The sequence below is a fragment of the Pseudopodoces humilis genome, chromosome 17 (genome assembly GCF_049639895.1).
Source record: "Pseudopodoces humilis isolate 2021_Gansu_Grassland_sample_001 chromosome 17, ASM4963989v1, whole genome shotgun sequence".
In the NCBI taxonomy this organism is placed as follows: domain Eukaryota; kingdom Metazoa; phylum Chordata; class Aves; order Passeriformes; family Paridae; genus Pseudopodoces; species Pseudopodoces humilis.
In genome coordinates, this window is record NC_142216.1 from 14,510,364 (window position 1) to 14,537,430 (window position 27,067).

Sequence of the window (27,067 nt, forward strand, 5' to 3'; positions counted from 1 at the left end):
TATAAGGCGTTTCAGAGAACGGTAATTGTTTGGGTTAATTCATGGTTGTGCAATTAGAAGGGTTGATGATGGTGCCTATATGAATATTTTTACATCACAAAATGTGATGTATTAAGTATTTAAGTACTGGTTTCATGCTGTTGCCAAAGAGGAGAGCAGCATTTAAACACTACTTTAGCTGCATATCAGTGCAATAAAATGAGCATGAACTTGTGTCAACTAAGTAATCTCTAAATATAAGGAAAAAAGAAGTGAGGGTTCTGACCCACCATTGTGGGAATATTGGATATACAGGGTGTGAAGTTCAAGTGGCTTTTTGAGATATTGCTAAAAGAAAAGTTAAAATAACTTTGAGTCACAAACACTCCGGGTTCTATTGCATGTGGATTTGGCAACCTTGTTCTGGGATTGACTGATCCCCTGAGTTACCAGATATAAACCAACAAAAAAGTTGACTCCCTGGGGTTAGCATAAAACTTGCATTGTTATTTTGTTGTTTTTAGCAACATCTTGTAATTCTGACTTTAACCACGGGTATTTGAAGAATATCAAAGATGCATCAAATTTTACCCTTTCTTTTAAGAATATATTACACACTGAAGATAGTATATTTTCATAACTGTGTTCCTTGATTACATAAATCCAGGAAGGTCATTGTGAGGCTCCTGTCCCATTCAAACAAGCAGTAAAAATGTGACCGATCTAAACAAAAGCAATGGAGAGGTTTCATAAGGGAATTACAAAGCTGAGAGTTTTTGTAACCCTCACACCCACTTGATAGATTTTGCAGTGATCACATGTGGCCACAGAAGGCTATTTAAGGTCAGACTGGTAAGAAAAAAGCTAAGTAAAGACATGTTTTGCTAACAAAGTGAGATGGAGTGATTTGGATGAGGTCAGTGTCTAATAGTTTAGAGAGGATTAGAAATCACTGGCGCTCAATCTGTTGCTGTAATTACTGAGCTACTCGAGTTCCTCACAGAACAACTCAGGTATTGCTATTACTGCTCTTGGTATTCATGGTAATAAATTAAAACATATTAATATTCAGGCTTCTGTTTAATGGAAGGTGAAAGTGTCCCATCTCAAAAAAGCAGAACATTTTCATATTTACCTGCTGAAAAATCTGGGTAGAGTTGAACCTGGGCTTTTACAAAGCTGTGCTAGCAAATAACATGGCATTAAGTTGTGCAGCTTTAAGTGTTCTTAAATAATGAAGTGCAAAAACATGTAAAAACAAACAAATAAACCACACTCTAATGCTCCAGTACGTTTTTATTGTGGTGAAGCCTGGGTCAGTTGTGCCAAAATGAGGGGCAATAATCAACACTTGTCACCAGACTTTGGAACTCCCTTGCTCCATGGAGCAGTTGGCATCTCAGTTAGTACAGGCACAGTTAGTAAAACATTCGTCAGCTCATATGTTACCCTGAGCAATTAGCAGGGAAAGACCAAGAGAGCTTTTTTAACTCGTTGGTTTTTATGCAGATAAAAGCAACAAGCCTCCTCCTCAGAGAGGGAAAAAACCCATCAACACATTTACTTGCTGCAATTAATCCCTTACTTATGTGGAATTCTTGCCTGCTGGTAGGTAAGACTCACAAAATATGGATTTCCATTATACACAGGGTCAGCAGTGCAGATATTTAATTAAGTGTGCTGATACAAGATGTCAATAAACAAAAGTACACAAACTCCACACTTAGGAAACATTTATGCTTCAGTAGCTACTGGATTTGTAGAATCTCTAAAGGGCAGTGGTTGTTGTTGAGGACGGAAGCAGGAGAAAAGTTCCTAACAGCAAATTTATGGTTACAATAGCAAGCTAGGGACTAAATATAATGTAAGCAAAAAAGAAACATAAAAAGTGACAGTCTTCTCATAGATAAGTGTGACAAAAGTATTTGTATCCATAAAGCCATATTTACCACAATCAATGGACATACTGACCTTGTCATTCTGTGTTCTTCTTAGAGCCCCTTAAAGTGAAATCCAGCTAAGGAATCCTGGTGAATATCAGAATTCGATATTGTAACACCAGGGAATGGTCCTGCAGCATTCTGGCGAGATGGTCACTCCACTTGACAAATTGCTAACAGCTTGTTAGCAAGCCATGCCTGTATTTTCTATTCACAAGTTGTAGATATGGTCTGTAAGACTGTTCTAGTGATTGACATTTCAGCAAGGGGAAGAGGTCGGAAGATAATGGATTTTTAAAATAATGGATTGGTTACTTTGTATCTAAGCTCCTAACTGTACTTTAGAGCATAAATGGAAATTCTAAGCCGAGGAAAATATTATGGAGTGTGCTAATTTATTTCATATATTAAATATCAGCTATCATAGATAACTGTGGAACCAAAGAGGGGGAAGCAGCAGCTATTCTCTTTTATAATTTAGCAGGCTAGGAGGGTGCAGTAACCATGTTAATACCCAGCATTTACAATGTATTTTACTTTTTACCAAGATGTACTCACTATGGGGGGGAGTTATATGGATTTGTTAATTAAGTCACTGTTGTCCGTATTTTAAAACAAGGAGGTTTAGCTGTGGGTATTTGGAGTGGTTAATCACACAGTGAACACAGCAGAATCAGGATTAGAACAGGATTGTCTCATTTCCTGTCCCTGTTTTAATCAACTTGGTATTCTTGCCTGTCTAGACCACTCTGTATTTAATTTTTAATCCCATTTCTATTGACAAAACCTAGACTCCCATTTTGATAGGAAAGTAGAAGTAGCATAATTTTGACAGTTGTAGTGTTTTATTGTCTCCCTCCGTCAAATTTTAGACTCTCCTTATTTTCCAGGACCCTTTTTTCTTAGGACATCTATTTTTGTCCCAGTTGCTCCAAATAGGATTGGTATCCTTGCATCTACTTACATCATGTTGCTTGAATTTAACCTTGCATCACTTGATGTTTCACTAAAGTGAGAATCGGCTATCACATGTTTATGTGCAGTGGCTTTAGTTATGGATGTCACATCAAGTAGGCTAATAAGTACAAAAATATATTAATCTTGCAGAACAGATTAAAAATTTAATCACTGATTAAAAGGTAAAAATTACTTAGGTTTTCTTTTGGGGAAAAAATAAATAAAATAAATACAATATAATAAAATTAAAAAGTACACGGACACTTGTGCTTGGGTTTCTGAACAGCCATGGTGAAACACTCCTGCTGATGGATTTTGGACTTCTTTGTGGATATCACTCAGATCTTTGATACCTTAGGAAATCTGTAAATAGTAGACACTTTAGCACTATAAAATCCCTCCTTGGGGATCCTGCCTGGTACGGAAGTGAGGATGAGTAGAAACTAGAGCAAGTTAAGGAGAAAAATAGAAGGTTATTGACAGCTGTGCTACAAGCACTTGCCGAGTAGCTTGGACTGTAAAGCTGCACAGAAATTAAGGAAAGGCTTGCCTGAGTAAGCAGGAGGCGACATCCCCTCAGGAGGGGGAGCTGCCGGATCAGCATGAGAAACGATGTAACAGCATACAGCAGTTTGAGCAATCATGAATGGAAAAGTTACGGAATTCGTGATGATGCCTCTGCTGAAATGCATAAATAGCGTAAAGTTTTGCTGATCGGTGAGCCAGCCTTTCGCGTGTTACCATCCCGCTCCCTACTTCGGGCAAACTGAAATAAAACACAGAAATCGCTCTCCTCGGTGTGCGAATTGGCCCCCGCGGTCGGGACAACGCTGCGGCATTTAATGCCAATAAACGGGGAGGCCACGACCCCGCGGCAGCGCCGGGACAGGGTCACCGCGAGCGCCCCGGGAGCCGCGGGCACCGCCCGCCCTCAGGGAACCGCCCGCCCTCAGGCAACCGCCCGCCCTCAGGGCTCCGCACGGGCCCGCCCTGCGCGCGAGGCGGGCGGGCCGGATCTCGCGAGATTTGGGCGGCGCCGTGGAGCCGAGTTTGAACGGCGGCAGCGGCCGGTGCGGGGAGAGCGGGGACAGGGGGTTGAGGGAGGGCAGCGAGCGGGGTTTGCTCGCGGTGGAGCCGCTGCCAGCGCCGGCTGCCGCTCCCTGCAGCGGGTGGGGCCGTTTGCTCCTCCACGAGCCCCGGTGGAGCGGGGCGAGCCCGTCCCCGCCGCCCTCGGGGCCCGTTCGAGCCGTAGCGGGTGTGGGGGGTCAGGCCCGGTCACCGGCCCGGTCTGCAGCGGGTCGGACCCGGAGGGAGGGGACAGCGGGGACGTGGCGCTGGTGACACCCAGCCGTGCCAGAGCCTGCCCGGGCTCTGTGCTGGCTGAACGGTGAGGCTGTAGTGTGATATTTGTATGTTCTCTGCAGTACTGACCCACCCAGGAACCTGTTTGTGGAAGGTGATCAGCTCCGGAAACCTTTCAGCCTGAGTGTGCAACGTGGTAGGTGCAGCTATGGACTTGTGTAAGTAACTGGCTGGAATTGTCGGGGAAATACCTGGGCTGAGGGCGGAAAACCACCCTGATAATTGTGTTCCTGATCAGAAAACTGCACAGGTGCTTCTGACAGGATCTGAACACAGCTGTTACGTGTGTTCCTGGGGAACAGGAGTTTAACCAGAACTGTGCTAGACTGGGAGAAGAAAATTGGCCTGCCAGGAGACTGCCTTTTATCTCCTACCCTATTACTTTTATTAAAGGGTACTTGAGTGGTTGAATAATTGAGGTGTGCAGCTCTCAGCATAGGATCTCTCATTAAATGTTTGAAGATATTTGGATAAAAGCGAGTAACTCTTGTAACTCAGCAGAATTAATGAAGACTGATGTCTGTTATTTCCCCCTCCTACCTACACACCTTGCTACCCATTCAATTGATCTTAAAACGTTATTTTCAGAGCAATTTACTTACCCTCGTGTATAATATTAAATGACTGGCAATTATTTCAGTGTACAACTTCATGAACAAAACTACCTAGACTTTTTTGATTCATCCAGAATTGACAAGGAAACATTGAGGTTGGCTGTGCTCCAAAAATCATACTTGCTATGTTCCCTAATAGTCAGCAGGAATGTGTGAATAGGAAAGCTATTTCTCATTCCCTCCTTACTTCAACTATAAAATTAAAAAAAGCCCATAAGATGTATGTTTGTTTGTTTGTTTGTTTTTGTTGCCTAGTAAATAATTTATTAGGAGTTCAAAGTTCTTGGATGTGAAACTAGAAGAGAATTGCAAGAGATTGAAGAAGTAGGAGAGAGTCCGAAAAAAAAAAAAAACTTAAAAATTGCAGGTGTTCCAGAAGAAGATGATCCTGTAACCTGTTTACCTGCCCCAGAGGCCAATTGCAGAGCCATCCTTTGGCAGCATTGCCTGATCTGTTTCTGAACTGTCTGACAGCTGCCTGACTGAGATTTGAATAAGATTTGCATTTATGTGGGGGTTTAGCTTGTGATCTGCATGTTCATGAGGCAGCCAGCAGGGTTAAGCCTGTTCTGGAAAGGGACTGCTCTGAAGGGCTGTGCTGTGATGGCAGCTCAGACTCATCCAGCAGTAACAACTGTTGCTTTTTTTTCTTTTAAAGGTGGAGTGCAAAAATAAGGTCAAGAAATAATTCAATGGTCTTCTGGAGGTGAGTTAAACATGCTATTCATTTAATTTAGTAAACTAGGAGCTGCCAAATGGCTGTGTTGCTTCTATATTGTTGTTGAAAATAAAGCTATTTCTAAAATTCTGTTTGTGTAAGTGAACAGTGATTCATTCATACTCTACTAACGGAAATGCATGCCAGAAGTTGCTCGCTATGTTCTTGTGTTGCTACACCTTGCCTTGAACACTTGACTATCAAATTGTGCATGGTGTCCCTGTCCTTGCATTACTGTAATACTGATGATTCTCGATTATTGGTATGCAAAATTCCTGTGTTTTACTAGTTTATTTTAGTATAGGTGTAAAAAGTATTCCAGGCATTGCAGTGGTTGGAGGTGAAAACTGAAGTTTCAAAGCCTGGCTGGATAAAGTCTCTTTGTATGTGTTAAACCTGGATAGCAACAAGTGAGGAGAAAATGCAAAAACCAGAATGTGATCATTTCTGTCTTGTGCCTTGGAAAGAAACTGGCACAGTATTGACACAATTACTTCTCCCTGTTAATTACATTATTTTCTATTAGGAGAAGCTGGGTAACTCTTCTAGGAGTTATTCATGTTGAATAAAAGTTAGCAAAAAAAAGAAGTGAAGGTATTATAACATTCATAAGAATGATGTATGTGCCAGTAAGAAATGACAACCAATAAATTGTCTCTGTGAGAACAAAAAGCAAGAGTTAGTTCTTCAATACAGAATTACTTTACTTCTGAAATTATAGAAAAGTTATGGGCCCTGGCTTTGAAAAATCAACTACAAATTTTTCTTGTGTGTTTGTCTCTCACTGTTATTTCCTACTTTCTGGGAACACTCTTGGCATATGTTGTTCAAAAGCCTGAGTTACTTAGCATTTTCTGTCTTAATAGGATTTTTTTGCAGCAGGCTGATTTAGCAGATTTGGGAGCAAGCAGTCATACCAGCTTATGGTGTTAATTTGACTTGGTTTTTATTTTTTTTTTTTAAATATTTGGTTTCTTGGATTTACTTCAACTAACACTTTTGCAAAATTCACCTTCTGTCTTCTGTTATACTCTACAGTTAGAAAAGGATGAATTTTCTGAAATGTGACAAGGAGATGAGTATTTACAAATAAGTTGCCAGCAGCAACTAAATTTTGAAAGACTTCATTAAGCACTTAAATAAATACACAGCCCTGTGTTAAACTCCATATATTTTAACAGGGCTTCTATTTTTGGCTCTTCCTTTCCTTTTATCTGTTTCTCTATCCCACATAATGTTATTAGGAGTACACTGTCCTGCTAAGGCTGCTGCCTACGCCATTCTTAAGTGTTATTTGTGTACATAAGAAATGCTGGACTTGCTGGGGCTTGGTTTATAACCAAGAGAAAATAGTGTCAGACAAGTGCATAGCAGTGATTTTCTAAGGTTATTTAATTGTTTTGTACTTGGCAAGAGAGCTCTGTCCTAAATTAACTCTGGTTGTGATGTACAAAGAAACCAGGCACAGGGGTGTGCACAGGAATGCTTTTGCTGCATGTTAGACATAATCAAGAATAAGGCAGTAACTAAGTTTTTGAAGAAATAACTGGTTTTTTACTGTTCACAGGTCTGTGTTGTGAGCTTTTTTTTGTGTTTTGCATTAATGCAAAAATATATTGTTCTAACTTGTTAAGAAAGGAAATCCAGTTACTTCTTTCAGATAACTACTCTTATCTGTAAAATATTTTTACTGCAATATATTTTTTAACAATTTTTGTTTGCAGTGTTGAATAAAAGAAGGGAGAAAAATGGAGGCAGAGACCATTTTAAGTCTTAAACAGCAACTCAAGGAAGCAGAGAACGAGCGAAGAAAGGCAGCACAATATGGTTTGCATTTACTGGAGTCCCAAAGTGAGATTCAAAATCAGCTGGATCAAACACGCTCTGAATTGACTGAAAAAACTGAGGTGATGACTGCCTTTTCTTCTCAAAGTTAAAAACCAGAACTTTGTTTTATTTCAACTATTTTCTGAAAGGCACAGGTGTTTTACAAGCCTTCTAGCATCTAGATTAATTTTAATAAACCTCTAAGTAGTTGTAGAGAGGGCTTTTTTCTCAGCTTGAAGACATTGAGCATAATTGTATCTAACTGGGACAGGGTTTCATAGATAATTATGCATCAAGTGTTCAGTATCATGTAGGACTAATTGCCTTTAATGTGAAATGAATGCTAAATGCTAAAGTAAATTTGCTTCAAGCATGTGTTTTGCCTCTGCTTAGCAATTCATTCCTGTATGTTCTCCCAGTCAGCTTTATATCACTTAAAAGCTGTGAGAAGAATGCTAGCAGCAAGACTGTAAAATTGATTTCTTCTGTAGTGAAGTTTAAATTTTCCAAATACCCAGGGGTTCTGAACTTATTAGCACATTTCTTTGCAGCTCAGAAAAAGGAGTAGTATAGTGCTGAATTATAGAGGTATTATTTAGTTGACCAGTTTTCTTTTTAGTAATTGTTTGAGAAAATTTAAGTTGGCAAAATCTCTTCTACTTTTCATAAAGGCTTTAATGTTCATGTTTGTGTTCAAACATGAACACAAATGAAAGCCAGGCCATGTTTCACATAAATTATTTATCTTTATTTAGTCTGTTTCTGGTTGTGCATCCATCCCTTGTCCTGGGATAGAGCTGAAAGGTTTGTTTTGTAGCAGCTTGGAGGGTTGTAGCACCCTGCTGTTCTGAATGGACAGAATTTTTTATTCTGGTCAGTTCACCATTAGTAAGCTTTGTGTGAGAGGCAGCTGGAGGCACAAGTTCCAAGGAAGCCAGGGCAGGATCATCCTTTCCTGCTGACCAGCAGAAAGAGCAGGTACTCAGCTGTCAAGCTGCTCCCGTAGGTTGTGATCCTGTGTGAGAAGCTGGAGCCATCTTCTGAGCCTGGCTGATAACTTAGGTTCCAGGGGTGGAGGGTAGAAACTGTGGGCCTTCATACAGTAGAATAACATTTTGTGTGGGAGCTATGCGTACCCAACAGGTTCTTCAGAGCTTTTGAATCTCTCTCTGGCTCTTCTCCTTGCAGCCTGAGAGCCAAGACAGTTACTGTGAACACGAGTGTGGGTTCTACCAGCAGGCACAAAAGCCTCTACGAAAGCTCTGTGTGCTCTTCTGTACCAGCTGCAGGCAGGTTCTTGCTGGGATTTTGTTGTTTTTGGCTCTGGCTGAGCACTGCACTCCCAAACTTGTCCTGTGCCCAGTCTTTATCTTTGTGTGAAACCTGCCCTGGGTATTTGAGAGCTAAGCCTGTCCTTGATAAGCTGTGTCTAGGCCACAGAGATCACTCTGATACCTGAGAGTGTTTAGTTTTTTATTTTATTCTGCTTTGTGTCTCAAGTGTTAGGTTATTTTGAAAAGGAAAAAAAAAATCTGCATATTTAGATTAATTTGGCTTCTTTATTTTGCCTTCTTTATTTTTGTTTTTTGCCTTCAAGATTCTCTATTTCTTTTCCTTAGTTGCTGGCTGAATGGAAGAGTAAAATGAAGCTGCCCTTTGTATTTAGCCAACATGCAATCATAGCTGGAAACTGTTTAAAAAATTATTCTTCAGTCTGGAAGAATTGATGTGATTTATTATGAAACAGACAATTTATCTGTCTTAAAAGAACTGGTGAACTCAGCTGCTCTGCTTGATGTACTGTAGTAATTTTTAACATAATTGGGTTCTGTAGTGGTAGAAAGGGCATATAAACTGGCTAAATTTATGACACTTGCAGAAAAGATACCCATACCTTTCATGTTGGGTGCAAAGAAATAGAGTTTCCATGAAGAAGAGAATATTGCACAATCAAATTATAATCACAACATTTATAAATCAAAACATTTTAGAGCAGTTATTTTTATTTTTTTTAAAACATGAGTATTACAACTCTAATTGGCACTCTGAACAAAAGACTAAATGAGCTACAAGCATCTTGGTTCTGAGCATTTTTCATAAATGCTTAGGGAACAGTGTACAGTTACATCTAGATTCATTAGTGTGTCATTTCTTTCAGAAATTTGAGCAAGAGAAGTACACTCTTCAGAGAGAAATTGAGCTCAAGAATCGAATGTTGGAAAGCTTGAATTTTGAGTGTGATTCCCTTAAACAACAGCAAAATGTGCAACTGGATAATCAGAAAGAACAGCTTGACAGAGCCTATGGACAAGAAATCAGTGACCTTAAAAGCAAGGTTTGGTTACTAATGTATAGCTAAAAGAATCTTAATACCATTTTAGGTACTATTTGCTTAACTTTTGCTCTCTTAACTACCAAAGGAAATAATAAATAGTTACAATGTATAGTAGCTTGTTTGGTTTTAAAAAAAATATCTGTAGTCACTTATGAATTACATTAAATTTCGGTGCTTATTTTTAAAGCAACTTTTGTCTTTCCAAGACATTTTCTGTAATTGGAACAGTCAGAAATATTGTGCTTTTCAAGAATTTACCATGAAATTATACTACTGAAGTTGTCAACTGTTTTTAAGTTGGAGAACCTGAAAGCAGAACTGGATGAAACCCGACTCTCAGAGAAACAGCTGAGACAAAAAGTGGAGCATCAGAAGGAAATAATTGCTGCCAAATCAGAAGAATTACACATGATGTCTGAGCGTGTCCATGAGACCATGTCTGCCGAAGTGCTTAACCTGCAGATAGAGCTCACTGAACTCCAGAGTCAGAAGGTGTGTGAGTAGCACTGAATTTGCAGTGTAGCCTAGTTGAAGATTAAATTCTGCCGTTTTGCTCATTTCATTTTTAGGTGTGTTGTCTACAGTGCCACATTAGGATTAACTTTTATTCAGACAATATGCACAGCAAAAAGTAGCAGCCTTAATAGCTAGGCTTTAATACCCTCTCTTCTTCAAGATAACATTTTATCTTAAAACTAATTACTTCTAAGAAATGGCTTTGGTTTACCTAGGTCTGCTTGTCTTCCAATCGTTTTGAATATTTTTTATTTCATACTTGTTTTTTGTTTGTTTAGGCCAATGATGAAGAAAAGCTGAATGAACTGCAGTGCAGTAAAGAACAATTAGAGCTTGTGAACAATAACTTACGTAACCAGCTGGAGCGGCTGCAGGGGGAAAAAGAAGAGAGGGAAAAAGAAGTTGTTTTTTACTGTAATGCATTAGAGGTATTCTCTTAATTCTACTTCACAGTGGTAGATAAAGCCCAAATTGCACAATCTGTGTTGCCAGGTTTTTGGTGGAGTAGGAGTTGTGAGAGAGAGGAAAGAGAAGGATATTGGTTGGTCATGTTTGGTGTTGCCTGGTGGTAAAAGCTCTCCGTTGGCCTTGTTTTGTGGCAGCTGTGAAGGGAGAGCCTTTGCAAGGCACTGTTCTGCCTCTTGGGGATCTTCTCACAGGTCACTGGCAGAATTCTCCTTTTTATTTCAAATTCCTGCTGAAAATCATGGAGAATCTTGTACTGGGAAGTAAAGTATTTGTGAGTGATGAACACAGCTGAGAAAGTGGTCTGAATATCATGAATCCAGTTGACAAACACCAAAGCTTACCCTTAAAGGCTTTTAGTTGTGCTCTTGTCCTGAAGAACAAGTGGAATATTAAGTGTTTTAGTGAAAGGAAATTAATTTGTCTCTTATTGACTAGGACTGTATGTACAGTTAAGGACTTCAGTACAATATAATCTCTGCTAAAGTATAGGAAATTAAAAAGAGTTAAAACTATCTGATTAAATTCATGTATGCAGTACATCAGATACTTAAATGACCAATATCCTCTTTGCTTTAATCTAGAAAGCTCGTGAGGCTAATCAGGAGCTTCAGGTTCAGCTGGATCACGCAATGCAAAAATCTTTGGACCCTACAAGTAAAGGCAATTCTCTCTTTGCTGAGGTACAACTATTCAACAGATGCCTGAGAAGTATTTCCAGTTTTCTTTCTTATATTGTGTTGAAAATATGAGAGTATCTGCACCTGATCTGGCCAGCATGTATCTCTATTCCTCAAATATGGCTTCAGTGTTGATCTGACATGTGGAAAACCATTTCAGGCTCTCTGAAGATAAGGAGTTAATAAACTTAATGGAAACAATTCAAGTTCTGACTATCAAGTCAAAAGTTGTGACTGAGGGTTCATGATGGTTCTGTCTGCAGCCCTCGATTTTGTGTTCAGCTGATAAATCTGTCTTTAATGTGGAAGACTGTATGTGAAATATTAACAGAGGCTGATAAAAGCTGCCTTACAAACTTCCTGAAAATGTCTGGATGTTTGAGCTTTTTGGAGGGTTTTGGCATTAGCTTTTGAGTAAGAGTTAAATGCAGAGGGAGCATTGTTTCATGGCAGCATCCAGGGGATGGGTGAAGTTGGAAAACAGTTCAGATTTTTTTGAACTGTTTGTTTTGTTACCAGTGGACAAAACTACAGCAACACTGAAGCATATGAAATACTATTTTCATTTTGATATCAAAAGAACAAATGAAAAATCTGTTGCATTTCACTGATTGGACTTCAGTGGCACTGTCTACTCACTTCTACCACAGGGCAATGACAGTAGCCTGTATTTTCAAGTACTGGTGCTGGAAAAGCAGTATTTACAGACTGAACATAAATTGCTAAGCAACATGTCCTTATCAAACTCATCATCCAAGTGACAGCAAGTGTTGTGATTTCACAGTAATAATTGTTCACAATGTTCTGTAGGTGGAGGACCGTAGGGCAGAAATGGAACGACAGCTGATCAGTGTGAAAGTAAAATATCAGTCCCTACAAAAACAGCATGCATTCAGTAGAGAACAATTGCAAAGAATGAAGGTAGGATGATTCCTGTAATACTCCAGGGTGTCCTTGGGTCTGATAAGGCACAGCTTTAATGCACAAGGCCAGGGGATTTTTTATCTTTAAAATATGGGACAGTAGTCTAGGGGGAGGGAAATGGGAGAAAAAACAAGTGAGATGATGTTGTGCTGTTTGACTCTTGTAGTCCAGCAGCATACACCTTACAGTGAAGGCACCATGTTTGCTCTCTTTGGCCATAGTTGTTTAATGGATAAAAGTAAAACACAACTCCTGTCTGTCAAACTAGCATTCAGTTTGTCTTGGTAATGGTTTCTTCTGTTCTTGTCTTATTCTTGTACTACATGGTTCACGTCTTTGTGCATTAAGTGTGGTTGTCAGGAATGAGCATAAAGAAAAGGACAGGCTTTAACTGCCATCACACTATAGGGATTTGGATTTTTCTACCTGTGTTGCTTTCTTGTCTTCGTCCATATTTTTTCTTCTTGCTTTTCCCTATTTTTGGTGTAAATATAAATCATAACTTTCAGAACTCTTTAAGTTAAACTCCACTGCTGTAGGATGGGATCTTGTTAGGATTATTGTGGGGGACTAGTTAGCAGAAGCAGATTTACAAGATAATGTCAAGGGGATGCTGCAGAGCTGTCAACTGTTGTCATGTTGGTATCATGATTTTTCCAATCCTAAAATAGATCCTTTCATTTTGATCAACTGTTTGGTCATGCAGTTTGAGGAGAGTACTTAAACATCAAGGGTGATAAATATGAGTTGCACTAAAGGTTTATATTACCTAGATTTTGTGGAGTAGGTTGAAAATAGTTCAAACAATGGTTTTAAAGTATAAGAAAAGCCCTACTAATACAGCAAAGATTTGAGTGAGGAAAGTCATTGGGTAGGATCAGTTCCTTTGGAAATTTTCTCCATGTGGTATGGGGGTAACACAGTCATATTGACTGAATGGTGTTAGAAACACACTTAACACTAAAAGTACCAAAAATGGAGGCAAATTGGTATCCCTGTACTAATGCTTTTATTTTAAATTTTTTTGTAAATTTTTCTGATAGTGTTTGAGATGGGTAGGAGATTGTTAGGACAGCTGTTTTGCTTAAGCTGCTGTCTTAAGTTCCCTGTTAGCATCCTCTCTGTGTTGTGCTGCACAGAGGTGCTGCCAGTTAAATCTCAGTGTGAGTTTAGCTGATCTCTCCACTCAAAGCTGCTTACCACAGGAAACTGCTGCTGCATCTTTAGTTGAAGGATGTCACTTTGTGGTATTTACTGGTAAGTTTTGAGGATCTGACTCCTGTACAGAATGTACACAGCACTCCTGGGAAAGCTTTACCACCTCTAGTGCATTTTTCCTAGTCCAGAGCATCCTTTCCAGTTTAAGTTCCTGTTCTCTGTTATGTAGATCAGCTGCAATTTGCAATTCTGACAGTTAGCAGGAGGGTTTTAAGGGAATGGGGAAAAAGGATGGGTGTCTTGTGCTTGGGAATGGTAAGGATAGTTTTAGTGAGCCAGTGAGGTGGAGTTTACTGTTTTGTCTCCCTTACATCCTGTAGAAGCTCTGAGGAGATGACTAAATCTTTTTATTAGCTCTAATTTGTGCGCAGAATCATAAATACCCTTGACCTAAGAAATTCTATAGGGTAAATGCTTTTCTCACTTTCTCTCTAATCTAATTTTTCACTTGATCCTTTCCCTGTGATTTCTCCCAATATTACCTTATCCATACTGACTAGACTGATACAAATGCTTGTTTTCACTAACACTTTGTGAAGTCTTTCATTTATTGTATTTCCTGTTGTTTAAATGTCTAATTTATCACCTGTAACTGAATGTATTAAGAGCCTTGTACTTCAGTATTATGTTAACACCAACAGAAATATTGCTGTAAATGTAAGATTTTTATAACTTCTCCTTTGTAATGACAGAGGGTGTTCTTTTGCTTGAAAGGATGTATTCCATTGGATAAGCAGAAAAAGCTGAAATTCTCGGGGTAATGTTGTAGAAGGCAAACATGGTGGTGTTATACCTGAAAAACAGAACTGAAAAAAACAAGGGGTTAAACTTGAGGGTTTTCCTAAGTGAGTTCTCAAGATGCATTTTAGCTCTGATAAATCAGCCTGCGCTCAGACTGGGTTCTGGCTGGCTTGGTGCTGATAGTGTGAATGTGGAATGTTGTGCGTGTCCTTGGCAGTGTGTTTATGTGCTCCTTAGCCAGCACAGAGATGGGTGGGACACCTCAGGACTGCTCAGTGAAATCTCAGCTGTCCTCATGCCTTGGAGTGTCTGTGGTGATAATTGCTAGGATTATGTCGTGAAGACCGAGTTCAAGCATCCAGTGCCCTTCTGTATTCAGGTTTAGAATTGCAAGGCTTAAGTTCTCAGTTTTGTGTAAAAGGCTTGGATTTTCAGTCACTAATCCCAGTACTTGTTGTAAATAGTTTTTTCCTTTTTTCTAGCTGCAGATGGCTACACTGCTACAGCTGAAAGGCTCCCAGGCAGAATTTGATCAGCTGGAACGCTTACAGTCCATGTTAGAGCAAAAGAATGGTGAAATAGAAGATCTCCTTATGAAAGTGAGGCAGCTAGAAAAATTTAAGGTATGTGATTTTTAATTAAGTAGAAAATTTTAATTGGAAGCTAAAACATGAGAACAAGAAGAATTATGAAAACTATTTGAAGTCCATGCTCAGGTTTTAAAAGGGATCCAAAAGCTGACTCATATCTTTATTTGATCTGAATTGTATTCTACAGCTGGAGAATATTAGACACCTCAAGTGCAGAGAAGCAGAAAATTATACCCCATCCAACACCTGGGTTGAAGAAACAATTTTTTTGTCCTGTGTGAAGCACCTTCGTATCTTTTATATTCTAGCTTTTAAATTCAGTTACTTGGTCAAAGTTCACTGAGCTGCGACATCAATTTTTCACTGGGAAGGTTTAGTCATTTGGTGCTTTTACTGTGTGTTTAGGCTTTAGCTTTTAGTGTCTCAGCTCTATTGAATTTCCTGGTATTTATTTTCTTGATGTGTCTTAACTTTGCAGCTGAAGCACGCTCTTTTCTAGCAAAACTGAATTGCTTAATCATCCTTGTTAAGTAGTTCTTTCAGTCCTCTTATGCACCTTGAAAACATCTTGTCAGTATTTTGAAAAGTGAGAAACACTCATGGACTTCTGTATACACCAGTGTAATGCTACTGATGTGTTAGGCTCCAGTTTTTCACTCTGGAAACATTCTTAATTCTTGCATGTTTCTGTACTTGTTTGGCCCTTTCTTACCAGAGCTTTGGAATGCAAACTGAGGTGTATTAGCTTGTGCATTAGGATTATGCTTTCCAGGATAGACTCCTCTATTCTGTATTTAACCCAAGTGGTGTGAAGCCAGGCTTAACCCATTTTAGCAGTAATTGAGGAAGTCTGATTGTTTTACTAGTTTTGTCATGTTTAAGCTTGATCTGTACTTACTCCTATCTCTAGGCCATAAATAAGTAGTGTTGGAAAATCGAATAATTGATTCCAGTAACCATCAAAATGTCTGTGGGCAGTGACTGACAGAGGCCTGGGAGGTTTGTGGGGCAGGATTAAATTTGAATACTGCTGGTTGACAAAAAAAACACCAAACAAAACCCTCAGTGTCACGTATTTCTTCATTTATAACATCTTTACTACAAATCAATTTCCTTGTCTGAAATATGTAATTGATTTGGAGATTTTGACTATTGATTAGCATGGCTGGTATTCCTCTGGGGTCCAGCTGCTGAAGGCTAGAGGTAAATGCTGAGAAAAATTCCCTGTGGGTTAACTAGATACTCTGTGTTTTCAAGCAAAAAGCAAGAAAGCTGTTCTGCAGTTCTGCTTGCAAACCTTGTGGAGTTGAGATAACTCACTTTTTTCCCCTTTTTTCAGTGAATGGGAAAGATCTGTCAGTTTTATTGCTATTTGACATTTGTAACAAATGAGAAAGTACTCAGAGCAGCTGAGGTTTATCTTCTGTGTTTAAATCCCTCTATGATGAGGCTTCTCCATCAAAATGCGTGGAAAATGTTTCCTAAGAACTAAGCTAATGTGCTTCTGAAAGGACACTGCTTGACAACCTGACACTTGTTCTTTATCAGAGTTTATATGAGAATATGGAGGAGTCCAGACCTGCTAATGGCGCAAAAGGAAGTGATTCTGAAAATGGTTACTATGCAGATTTACTGCAAATTAAACTTGATAACTCAAAGTAAGTACTTCCAGCCTGAGGCCCTGGTTGTGGTAGGGTTATCTTCTAGGTACTTGATTTTTATCCTCCCTTTTTTGTTACTGTTTGTATGCACTGACTGCATGTGCAGATGGGTTTTGTTCTTGTTGCATTTTCTGATTTCATTATAGGACCGAGTTGGGTTTTTTTTTAATTTTTTTTGTAGTTTCATTTATGTTTTAAAAGATAATAGCAGAAATATTGTTCGATTATTGCTTTCTTCCTGGAATGTTGTTAATACTCCTAGATACAGGGCTATTGAGACCTTGAATCAATTAAAAGTTGATCTGTAAGGAAACTGTATGAAAAGTCTTAGTCTTTAGGCTGTGTATGTTTATTTCTCTTATAAAAAGTGAGATAATAACACTCAAAATGTTTCATAAGACAAAAAAGCTTGATTTTTCTTATTAATATATTAATACCAATTTAAGCTGAAGTTGAATGCTTAGTTGTTGCTTTACTGAAAGAAAAACCCAAACCAATCCAAGTCTGACTGATTTTATAATTCTCCTCCCACCCCAGCAAGGAAACTGAAACACTGAAAAATGAACTATCCCTGCAGAGAATGAAAGCTCTGTATGAGAGCCAAAGGGTCCTGGAATTTGAGAGGAAGCTCTTCACAAATGAGAGGCATTTGCAAGCTTGTCAGAGTGAGAATATGAACCTGCGGGTTATGTTGGATGAGCTGAAAATGAAATATGAACCTGAAGGTAAATATTTCTTTTCTATCTGGGAAAATACAGATTTCTGATTTTCTCAGCCTTTAGAAATGGAATGAAATTAAAAGAGGAAGACATTGGTTTAGTTCCAGAATTTAATGCTTAAAGGCTAGCTGACCTTCTGAAATAACCTGACCCAAAATCTGCTGAGCTGAAGTAGAAAAGCTGCCCTGCCTTGCTCAAGACCTCACTTGAATATGTGAACACTGGATGGAGGAGACTAAAGAATGTAGTTTTTCAGTTAAAAATTGCAGTGTTCAGGGGCTTTCTAGAAAACAGGCAGATAACCGTATTCAAGTGGGTGGGACCAAATCTCAGGTGTTTCCCATAATAGCAGCAGTGTTTTTGTGGTGATGAGAAGCCTTGGATCTCTGGGAGTAGGCAGCTGATAGGAGCTTTGGAATAAGGTGCAAAGCATTTACAGGAAAACAGGTTAGTAGCTCAAGTTAATATGGATTATATTTTGCCTAGAGAGACCCACCTGACAAACAGCTGATACCTGAGTATGTGCCAAGCAAGGGAGCTGTGAGGGAGGAGGATTCTATTTAAACTGAGAGCAAGTTTGGATGGGATATTAGGAAGAAACTTCCCTGTAAGGGTGGGGAGGACCTGGCACAAGTGCCCAGAGCAGCTGTGGCTGCTCCATCCCTGGAAGTGTCCAAGGCCAGGTAGGACAGGGCTTGGAGCAGCCTGGGACAGTGGAAGGTGTCCCTGCCCATGGCAGGGGGTGTAACCAGGTTGACCTTTAAGGTCCCTTCCTGCCCAAACCATGCTGGGATTCCATGAGTGAGGAACCAGTTAGGAAAGTTGTTTTTGTCCATACTCAAAGGATTTAACTTTATAATGTTATTTGTGGAAGTTTACCTCAGCAGTCTGCAGTTCAGAGCATTTAATTTAAAGCCTTGGTGAAAGGACCGAGTGGATGAGGAGAAAGTTATTGTCTCTTTTTCAAGCTAGCTTCTGTTAGGATGATCAGATTATATGAAGAAACATTCTTTCAAGGATATAAATCATCTGTTAAGAATGATTCCAAGCTCTTTAGTCATGTGAAATGTTCTTAGTTTTATTATGAGCGTGTTGGGGGACAAGTCATCTCCAGCTTCTCTTTTGTACAAAGAGTATATTCCTTTTGTTTCCTTTAGAATTGCTTAAAGGTCCTAAAATTAAAAAGAAGAGGGAGAGAATTCCAGTGAATGCAAATTGTGAATACTTTGACAGCAAAAATACTCCAGTAAAAGAAGCTGCTCTCACTCAATTGCCAAGTAAGGAAGGGAAAAAGATGACTGCCAAGAACCTGGAGCAAAGTGATGCCTCTCCAAAAAAACAGCCTTTCCAAGCGTCCCCACTACATACAGCTCTCCAGGCAATACGAAACATTGTTGAACCTGAAAGAGAAAGAAAAAGAGTTAAAATTCAAGATGAGAATCACCTCACCTTGACTTCAAATAGCAGAAGTGGAAACAACTCCTTGGCTCCAGCTGTCCCCAGGTCAGTGTCATCTTCTGTCTCTGCTCAAGGCAATCAGCACAGACCTGCATCTCTTTTCTTTCGCTGCATGAACTGTGCTCTCCACTTCTTTATCTATTTCCTCAGTGTTGCATGCAGTGTCATTCCTCAGCTCCGGCTGCCCACGCTGAAACTCTCCCTGCCTTTTAGGAGGACTAAAATGCTGACTAATAAAAAAGACTCTTGAAACAGTCTCTGAAATAACTTTCCCATTGCTTGAAGACATTTAGAGTGTGCAGGTAGCATGGCAGCTCACTTGGTTTGCGCCAGCATCAGAAACTTTGTGTTCTTGGTCACCTCAAAACTGCCATGCAGCTGTGTTACAGCTCAAGGTAATCAAGGCAACTGGAATCATGTTCCAGTTTCATACCTAAGTTCAGCCCCCCACAACTTCCAGATTTAGCTAAAAGCCTAAAAAATTATTTGAGTAATTCTTCACCTGAATTGTGTTAACTTTCATTATGCAAGATAATAGAGAATTAATTAGCTATCTGTATTGTCAGACAAATGAAATGCATGGTCTGGATGCATGATAGCTGGAAACACAACTGCCAAATTAAGATGGAATTTTTCCCCTGAACTGAGAATTGAAGTTAATTTTTGCTAGATGATAAAGCAACTGAGAACAGTCATTATCTTCAGCTTTTTTATCCTGGTGAAAACAATGCTGATTTTGATTTTCTGCTTTTTTAACTAATGCTTCTTGTATTCTGTTCATAATCTTTGTAAACACATATTCAAATGTTTGGGGGTAGAAAAAGGTCTAGGCTAGTCCAGATGTTTTGGGCTTGCAACTTTCTAATATCTGCTAGAAGAAATAGCCAAAGTTAATGGCATTCAGGAGTAATTGGATTGATGCTTTGGCCCTTAGATCAATTACTCGTGGGTGCATGGATGCAATTAACAGACTTAAAGTAGCCAAGCACTGCACTGGAGCGAATGTGGCAGAAACAGCAGTTTTATCAGCTGTGTTAAAATGTGGGATTGTTAGTGAGGAGGGAAGGTCAGGAAGGTCAGATGTGGGTGAAAGTGGAGAGGAAAGATTGGGATAATTTAGTGATGGTGTTGGGTTTTGACAATGTCCTCTACACATAAAGGAACAGGCAGAATGTAACATGATATGAAAAGTTTAACTTGCTTCTTCTGCATTGGGAAAAGAAGATACAATGTCTGCTTACAGGAAACTGTTGGAAATAGTTTATGGGAACTGAAGGGGGAAACCTACTGTAGAGGGGGTGAGTAGTGGAAATTATTTGTGGCATTGATGCTGGAAAGCAGAGAGAGTAGAAAAAGTGGAAGAGGAAGATGAAACCATAGTTCAGAGGGAGGTTTCTAATCTTATACCCACTGCTGTTGGTTCAGTTAAGGAACAAAACATGAAAAATATTTGAAAAATAAAAAACGCAAACACAAGCTGCCACAAAACTCCATATAAGCTATTAAGCTTTTTTTGGTGATAGCATGAGCCAGATTTGCCAAAAGGCAAATCCAGGCAGAAAGTTCTGTTTGTTTTTTGATTGTATTAATGAACTACTAGAACCCCAAGTCATTATATTAAGCTAACATTAAGGATTTACTTAGCCCTGTTCTGCTGTGATGTGCTATAAAATAGGAAGTCATGTTAAAGTCTGAGTATTTGAGAAGATGGATTTCTAAACACTGAAAGAAGCTCTAGACTGTTCTGTGATGGATGTGGCTGAACTTTGGGCACAGAAAATATTGGCAAATTGATCAGGAGTGGGAATCTGAAAAGGGAGAGTTTGTGGGAGGAAAAAATAAGGGTGGATAATTGTCAGTGTTTCACCTTGTGTTAACTAAAATGTGATGTTGCAGCTGAAAAGGCTGTTGTGGTCTCTGGGGGTTCTTTTCGTGCCTAGAATAGTTTTTGTGCAGTAATTAGTGGAGCTCTGCTATTGGCCCATAAATTGTGGGAGAACAGAGCCACCATAGCTGTGAAAGGGCTGCAAACTTCATTTCTAGAAAGTGGTGTTTGGAATTTGTCATCTCAGCCCAGGAGGCGATGAAGAAGTGGTGAGAAGTGATCTCTGTGTTTGTGGAGGTAACAAACTCCCTTGTGTGAAGAGACTTCCTTGCTGAGGTGATTTGGGCTGCAGCCAGCACTGGAGTAGCTCAGTAGGTGGTGGCACAAGCTTAACTTGTGTAAACTGAAATTAGGTTAGGATATGAGAGTATTGAGACCACAGATTTAAATATTCAAGTGATGATTGTCACTTGTCAATGCATACTGGAATTCTGGCAATGCAAGGATTATGTGCATTGATACCTTTTGTTTGGCCAACTAACTGGTCAATAAAAATATACATTTCTCTATTGAAATGTTTTTTTTTCCCTTCTTAAACTGAAATAGCAGACTCTAGTCCTTGCTGCACAATTTATTTTGCATTGAGATTTTAGGTTGTTTGCCTTTTTGATCTAAAGAAGAGCTTGGATGTCTAAGAGCTTATTTGCTCCTTTAAATTATTTACTTGGATTACATCCACCAAATCTACTTCACTTGGGCTTTGTCCAATTGCCTGTGGCCATTTGGCTCAGCAGGAGATCTGGATAACTAATAATAATACTCTTTGGGGTTTTAGGTACTGCCCTCAGCCTTGGGAACTAAAGCTCCACCTGATGAAACAAGTTCATCTTCCTTAAACAGGTGGAAGGAGCCCCAGTTCTATCTCAGTTTTGGAGTCTGTAGAGTCAAAGCTTGAATCATGTCATAATTATAGCAGCGTTTGCTTGAAGTGTTTCACCATTGTCTGTTCTTTCTGATCCCTTGCCTGTGTTGACACCTGAGGACCAGGACAGCGCTCTCAGGGGTGCTGTGGGGGCTGTGGGGTGAGCCTCAGTTTGCTGCCAGCTGCATCAGCTGCTCCTCCCTCCCTTCCGTAGGGCAAATGAGAGCACTGGATAGAAAAAGAGTGGGTAACATGACAGAGGTCAGCTGGTCATGGGCAAACCAGACTTGGGGAAGATTAACCCCTTGCCACAGTGGGGACAATGAGAAAGAAAGAAAGAAAGAAATCTGCCCCAGCTCTTCTTCCCAGGCTCAGCTTCACTGCCTCAGTCCTGGCTTCTATATCCTCCTCACCAAGAGGCACAGGGTGAATGTGATTGCCAGAGTTGTTACATTATATGCTGAGAGAATGATGTAATATCATGAAAGGGCAATATTTTGTATCAGTCCAGTTGTGCTGCTTTGGGACATAATTTAAATTACTGTGGTTTTTATTTGTTCTTGTAGTTTGAGTTCTTTCTGCTTGTTTATTGTTTTGGTTTGAAAAGATAGGTGTTTGCTAAGAAAGGCAAAAACTTCCCTTGAAATGGAAAAATGTAAAGCCCCCCTTTCTGAATTATTATAATCTTGAAATCAAGGGGCTTTCAGGCAAAGATACGGGAAAAGGAATAACAGTTCTTTACTAGGATAATTAAAAAAAAAAAATGCAGTTGTACAAAAAAGAAAACCAACAAACAACCCCCTGACAGAGTCAGAATACAACCTGACACCCTGTTGGTCAGGGTGTTGGTAGCAGTCCAATGAAAAGGTGGCTGCAGTTGTCCTGGAGTGACAGATGTGGTTCTGTTGAAGTCATGATCTCGTAGAAGGACATTGTTTCCTCTGAAGGTCCGGTGGTGTAGATGGGTCTGGTCTGTCTCTTCTGGGAATTCAGTGGAGAAAGGCTGCTATGCTGTTCTGAGTCTCCAAGGATGTACATGTTTACATGCTTGGCTGCTCCCCCTGGCTGGAGCATCTCCCAGTGGGATGATGGAATTTTGTCAGTCCTGCAGTGAGACTCAACGGCCCATTAACAGAAGATATCCCCCAGTTACAGGGATGGGTCATGAAAGAGATAAAGAAAACTTCCCTACCTGGTTTTCACAGATAGTGATAGGATACATACTTTTGGTTACATCTTGCGTCGCAGCTTAAGACATTTATAGGGACTCAGTTGGCAATTTTGGCCACTGGAGTAGTGTTTTGGTGGCCTTGGACAGAGGTTGTTTAAGGCAGAAGAGTGGGAGGGACAAATGAAGGGAATCTGCCATAGGAGCAGGTTCATGGACAGGAACTCTCCATCCCCAGCTGCAGCTGCTGGGGGAGTACAAACCACATAATGGCTACTGGGAGCACTATTTTTGTCTTCCTTGAGTAATTCCTTCTGGCTGTAACCACATAGTGATTTGTCCAACTCACAATGAAGGTGACCGTGGACAGAAGATGCTCAGCCGTCAGTTACAGGTGTGGGCTGAATGCACATCACACAGAAGAGCAAACCCTGATCTAGAGGAGACACAGCAGAGCCTGTTTTTCTTCATGCACATGGCCTGCAATGCACCATAGTTTGACAGCAGTTTGAATCTGTAGCTGAATTTCCCCAAATTTTTTTTGTTACAGCTCCTTTCATAGACCTCATGTTCAGCTGCACCTTTCTGTGTTGCAAATAAGTCTCTCACAACTGAGTAGCAGCTATTTGTGTTGGGCAAAACATCACTGAAAGCAGCTGTCCATGGTATGGGTTGCTCACTGAGGGCTTCTGAGACCATTAAAAATCCACAAGGTCACCAGAGAATTTCTTTAATGCATATCCTTATAAACAAGTGTAGAGTTTGTGTTGTAGTGTAAAGTGATGTTTAATTTGGAACTTCATTTTCCATAATTTTTCTTTGTGAAAATAATCATGTGTAACAGTCAGTGGGCTGTGGGTGATTTGGTTGGGTAAAATATCACAATTCATCAATTGTTCTAATGGCATGTTTGCATGTTCATTAAGTTAAAAACAAGATTTAGTCATCTGAGCACAATCTGATGTTTTGATTTCAGAATTATCTTTTTAACAGCAATGAGACAGTTTTATCCCCATTTACATTCACAGCAGAATTAAAACCTGTCAGCGGACAAATTATATAATTTAAAGCCTGAAAATAAATCTTCCCCCGACTTAAGATATTGAAACACTAAGCTGAAGGCAATAGTAGGGTAGAACAAGGTTGAAAGGAGTATATTATTTTAAGGGTAGTTTCTTTGGTGGTGTAGAAGCAAGAAGCTTGATTTCATCCTGTTTATATGATATTGCTCAGACTTTCCACCCGAAGTTGTACTTTTGGGGACTGGATCTCCTTTCTGTGCATGACACACTCACTGGTGTTTCTGAAGGCTGATCTCAGCCACTCCACATATTCAATAACCTTTCTTACCAAACATTTCAGCAGCTGAGGTGTCGGGGGAAGGCTTTAAGTGATGAAATGTGATTAGGACTGATATAAAAATGCTTTGGTTTAGTCTCATTTTTTTCTTAAACTGTGCTTGCTCTGTTTCTGTATGGATGATCTTGTTTGCCAGCTGGCTTGTTAATTTTGCCTAAAATTCTTATTTTAGTCCTGGTTTATATTAACTAAATATGTATTTAGAATGGTTGCTTTGCCTATAGGTTAACAGCTGAATCCAGATTTGAAACTACAGAAGAAGATAAGAGAGAAACTAAAATCTCAACAGAGAAGAAAACACAGAAGAAAAAACATTCCACATTGTATGTATCTTCTAAGGCAAGTTCTGAAACTCAATGTGCTCAGCAATAAATCACTTCTGCAGGGAGCCTGGACAGTCTGGGGTCCTGCTTCAGCAGGAGCTGCTGAGTGAACTCTGGCTCACATCAGTGCACAGGTTGCTGACTTGAGTATTGATCTGCCTGCTGTTAGAGCAGGGTGTGATTGCCTGGCAGAGCTGGTGGCTTCCCTGAGGGCACCTGGTGTGTTCCCTTGCACTTGACCTGAGGTGTGGCCTGTTCCCCACTCTCGGCAAGGTCTCTAAACACATTAATTCTTCTTTCCTTGAAGCATGGGGCTGTAGTGGAGAAGTTCTGGCTAACAGAGGTTTTATTATATGGTAAGACAGGTTGATGGAGAACTCAAGTGATGTGCTCCTAAATGTCTTCCAGTTTCCAGATTCAGACTTCTTAATGTTTTTCCTCCTAATGTATAACTTCCCAACCTACAGGCTGACCTATTTGCAAAAGTGCAGTTGAATCACTCTGTGTGTTTTGTTGGTCAGTGTTTGAAACTCTATGGATTGTTGTATTTGTACTGCTAATTAAAGGTTTTTCTTTAAATTAATGTTAATTAAAGGTTTCTTTCTGTATAAAATGTAGCTTGTAATGTATTTGAGAAGAAACATATATCCATTTTTTAAATGAAGGTGATGTCTTTTGTAGAACTTTTTGTTAAATAAAAAAAGTACCTCTCAATAAATGATAAGAAAGTGCAATGCAAGTGCTCTGTGTCATGTTTTTAGGAGACAATTCTGTAACTTCCTGAAGTTCATGCAGAGTAATTCTGAGGAGAACTTTTAAGCTAGTTCCATTAATTCTTGGGGTATTTGTATGGAAGTTGGATTGCTTCATTTGAGTAATGATGCTGCAGTTTAAGCTCCCTCTGGTGAATGGCTTAGCCAGTTTCTAAGTAAATGATTCAGTAGTTAAGGTGAAAGTTCTTTAAGACTTTTTTAAAATCTGTCATGGAAAATGATACAGTGGGGAACAATCTTGCAGCTCCCTGGTTTGTTTACAGTTGTTTGCAGTTTACAGACTGCCAGGTCTGAAGTGGTGTCCGGGATTTTGTTAACTCTGACTGTGCATGTGGGTGGCTTTAGCTCATCAGTCACTACCTCAACAAAAACCAAATTCTGATCACAGCAGAAGTGACTAAAAAAGTGGGAATGTCACCTTCAATTACCATGTCTTCTCCTTTTCCAGGCAGCTCCATGTTGTTATCAGAGCATTTCTGAACAATTCAGTTTAGGCACAGCCCAGGGGCTGCTACTCCTGTTGAACAAAATAACCAGAAATCTGTGTGTCACAGAACCAGATTGTGTCCCATCGCTGATGTAAGAAATTTACATTGTAGCTGAGTTTTTCGGTCTGTAGTTAATGAAGCTTCATAAACTGAGAATATCTTCTTTGACTTTTACTAAGGTATTATTACTGACAGCAATTTTATAGCCATGAAATAGTTCTTGCTCTTCCTGACTTTGGCATGTGATCTTAAATGATGTTATGCTGAAGAAATCCTGGTTTTAATGCTACAAAATGTTAGAAAAAAATCCTTTTTTATGCAAATGATGAAAGTTACATTTGTTTGCTGACACTACTGTGAGATGCAAATGTATAAAACAACTGAAGTACATGATTGTTCTACTTAGAGGAAAACCTTTGGTAAGTTGACATTGGATAATGTACTTCAAATGGCAGTACTGAGGTATAGATTGTCTACTAAGACAGTTAATTATGTTATGTTAATTGTGTGTTGATTTATATTGTAGTTAGCTTTATGTTGAGCTGCTGGGTATGTGGCATTTCTAAATTTTTTTCTAGGTTGAAATAACTTGTTAATTTATGTGACAAAAGTGGGGTGTGATTTCAAAAAACAATGAAACTGATTATCTGATTACCCCCAGGATCTACTTTGCAGTCTTTGCTGCTGGAATCCACTTGGAGTGTGCAGCCTTTACCATCTTATGCAATGTATTTGTGTTTACACATCCTTTTGCAGGAGGGCAGGTGGGGAAACGTGCCTGGGGTTCAGGCTTTGGGTTTGCTCTAACGCACGAGTACTGTGCATGAGAGCTCTTGATGTATTTTCTTATTTGGTTCTGGTTCTCTCAGCAGTTGCTTTTTCTGAAACTGTGCTCACAAATCTTGGCACAGAACAGAATTTAGAGGCAGTTAAATGCAATTTATGTCTTCTGCTCAAATTCTTCTTTATAATGGAAATTAGCTTAGCTAAAAAGTGGATAATTAGCTACGCAGGATCTTACAAGGTCTTGTTTTCTGGAGCTGATAGCAGTATTGAAGGGAGCAAGAATTGTTTCCCTTCTGCCTTTCCCCAGCCCCCAAAAGGTAAGTTTTTCTTGTAAGCTTCTAACACAGAGAGTTTCATCTTTCAGGGAAGCAAGGAATTTTCTATTTTCCTTAAAAAAACTGTTCTGAAAAAGACTTAAGGTAAAAATAGTGGGATATGTGATGGTGATGAATCTGCCCACTGTTTTCTGTGGAATATCAGTATGGAATTAACTGCACAAATAAACCAACTTGGAATAAAAACCTCCATGGACAAAGGGTGAAACTATTGCCCAAGTGAATTCCTCAGACCTGTGTTGGGGTTTGTTCTCTGCTGTGAGAACAGGATTTTAGGGTTACTGTGTGTGCTTTGCTCTGAGTGCACTCTCCTCTTGCAGCTAAGGAAGGATTTGGTTCCCCAATCCATTCATGAGGAGTTTCAGGCAGGAATTTTTCAGACAT

General features: G+C 39.6%; 1 protein-coding gene across 6 annotated transcripts; it reads left to right on the forward strand.

Moving 5' to 3' along the window:
- Positions 1 to 25,035, forward strand: SPDL1 (spindle apparatus coiled-coil protein 1). Of its 6 annotated transcripts, XM_005523461.3 has the most exons (14): positions 3,816 to 3,946; positions 4,301 to 4,396; positions 5,511 to 5,558; positions 7,295 to 7,477; positions 9,556 to 9,732; positions 10,030 to 10,224; positions 10,527 to 10,676; positions 11,298 to 11,396; positions 12,204 to 12,314; positions 14,759 to 14,899; positions 16,415 to 16,524; positions 17,065 to 17,252; positions 18,404 to 18,749; positions 24,203 to 25,035. In XM_005523461.3, the coding sequence occupies exons 4-14, from the start codon at positions 7,319 to 7,321 to the stop codon at positions 24,348 to 24,350; spliced, it is 1,824 nt and encodes a 607-aa protein (XP_005523518.2). In that variant the 5' UTR covers positions 3,816 to 3,946; positions 4,301 to 4,396; positions 5,511 to 5,558; positions 7,295 to 7,318; the 3' UTR covers positions 24,351 to 25,035. The 6 variants fall into 6 exon arrangements, with proteins under 6 accessions (XP_087919849.1, XP_014108501.2, XP_014108502.2 ...); XM_088063723.1 differs by lacking the exons at positions 3,816 to 3,946; positions 24,203 to 25,035 and adding an exon at positions 1 to 21 and having other exon boundaries at positions 18,404 to 19,315; XM_014253026.2 differs by lacking the exon at positions 24,203 to 25,035 and having other exon boundaries at positions 3,814 to 3,946; positions 18,404 to 19,315.
- Positions 25,036 to 27,067: the final 2,032 nt, after the last annotated feature.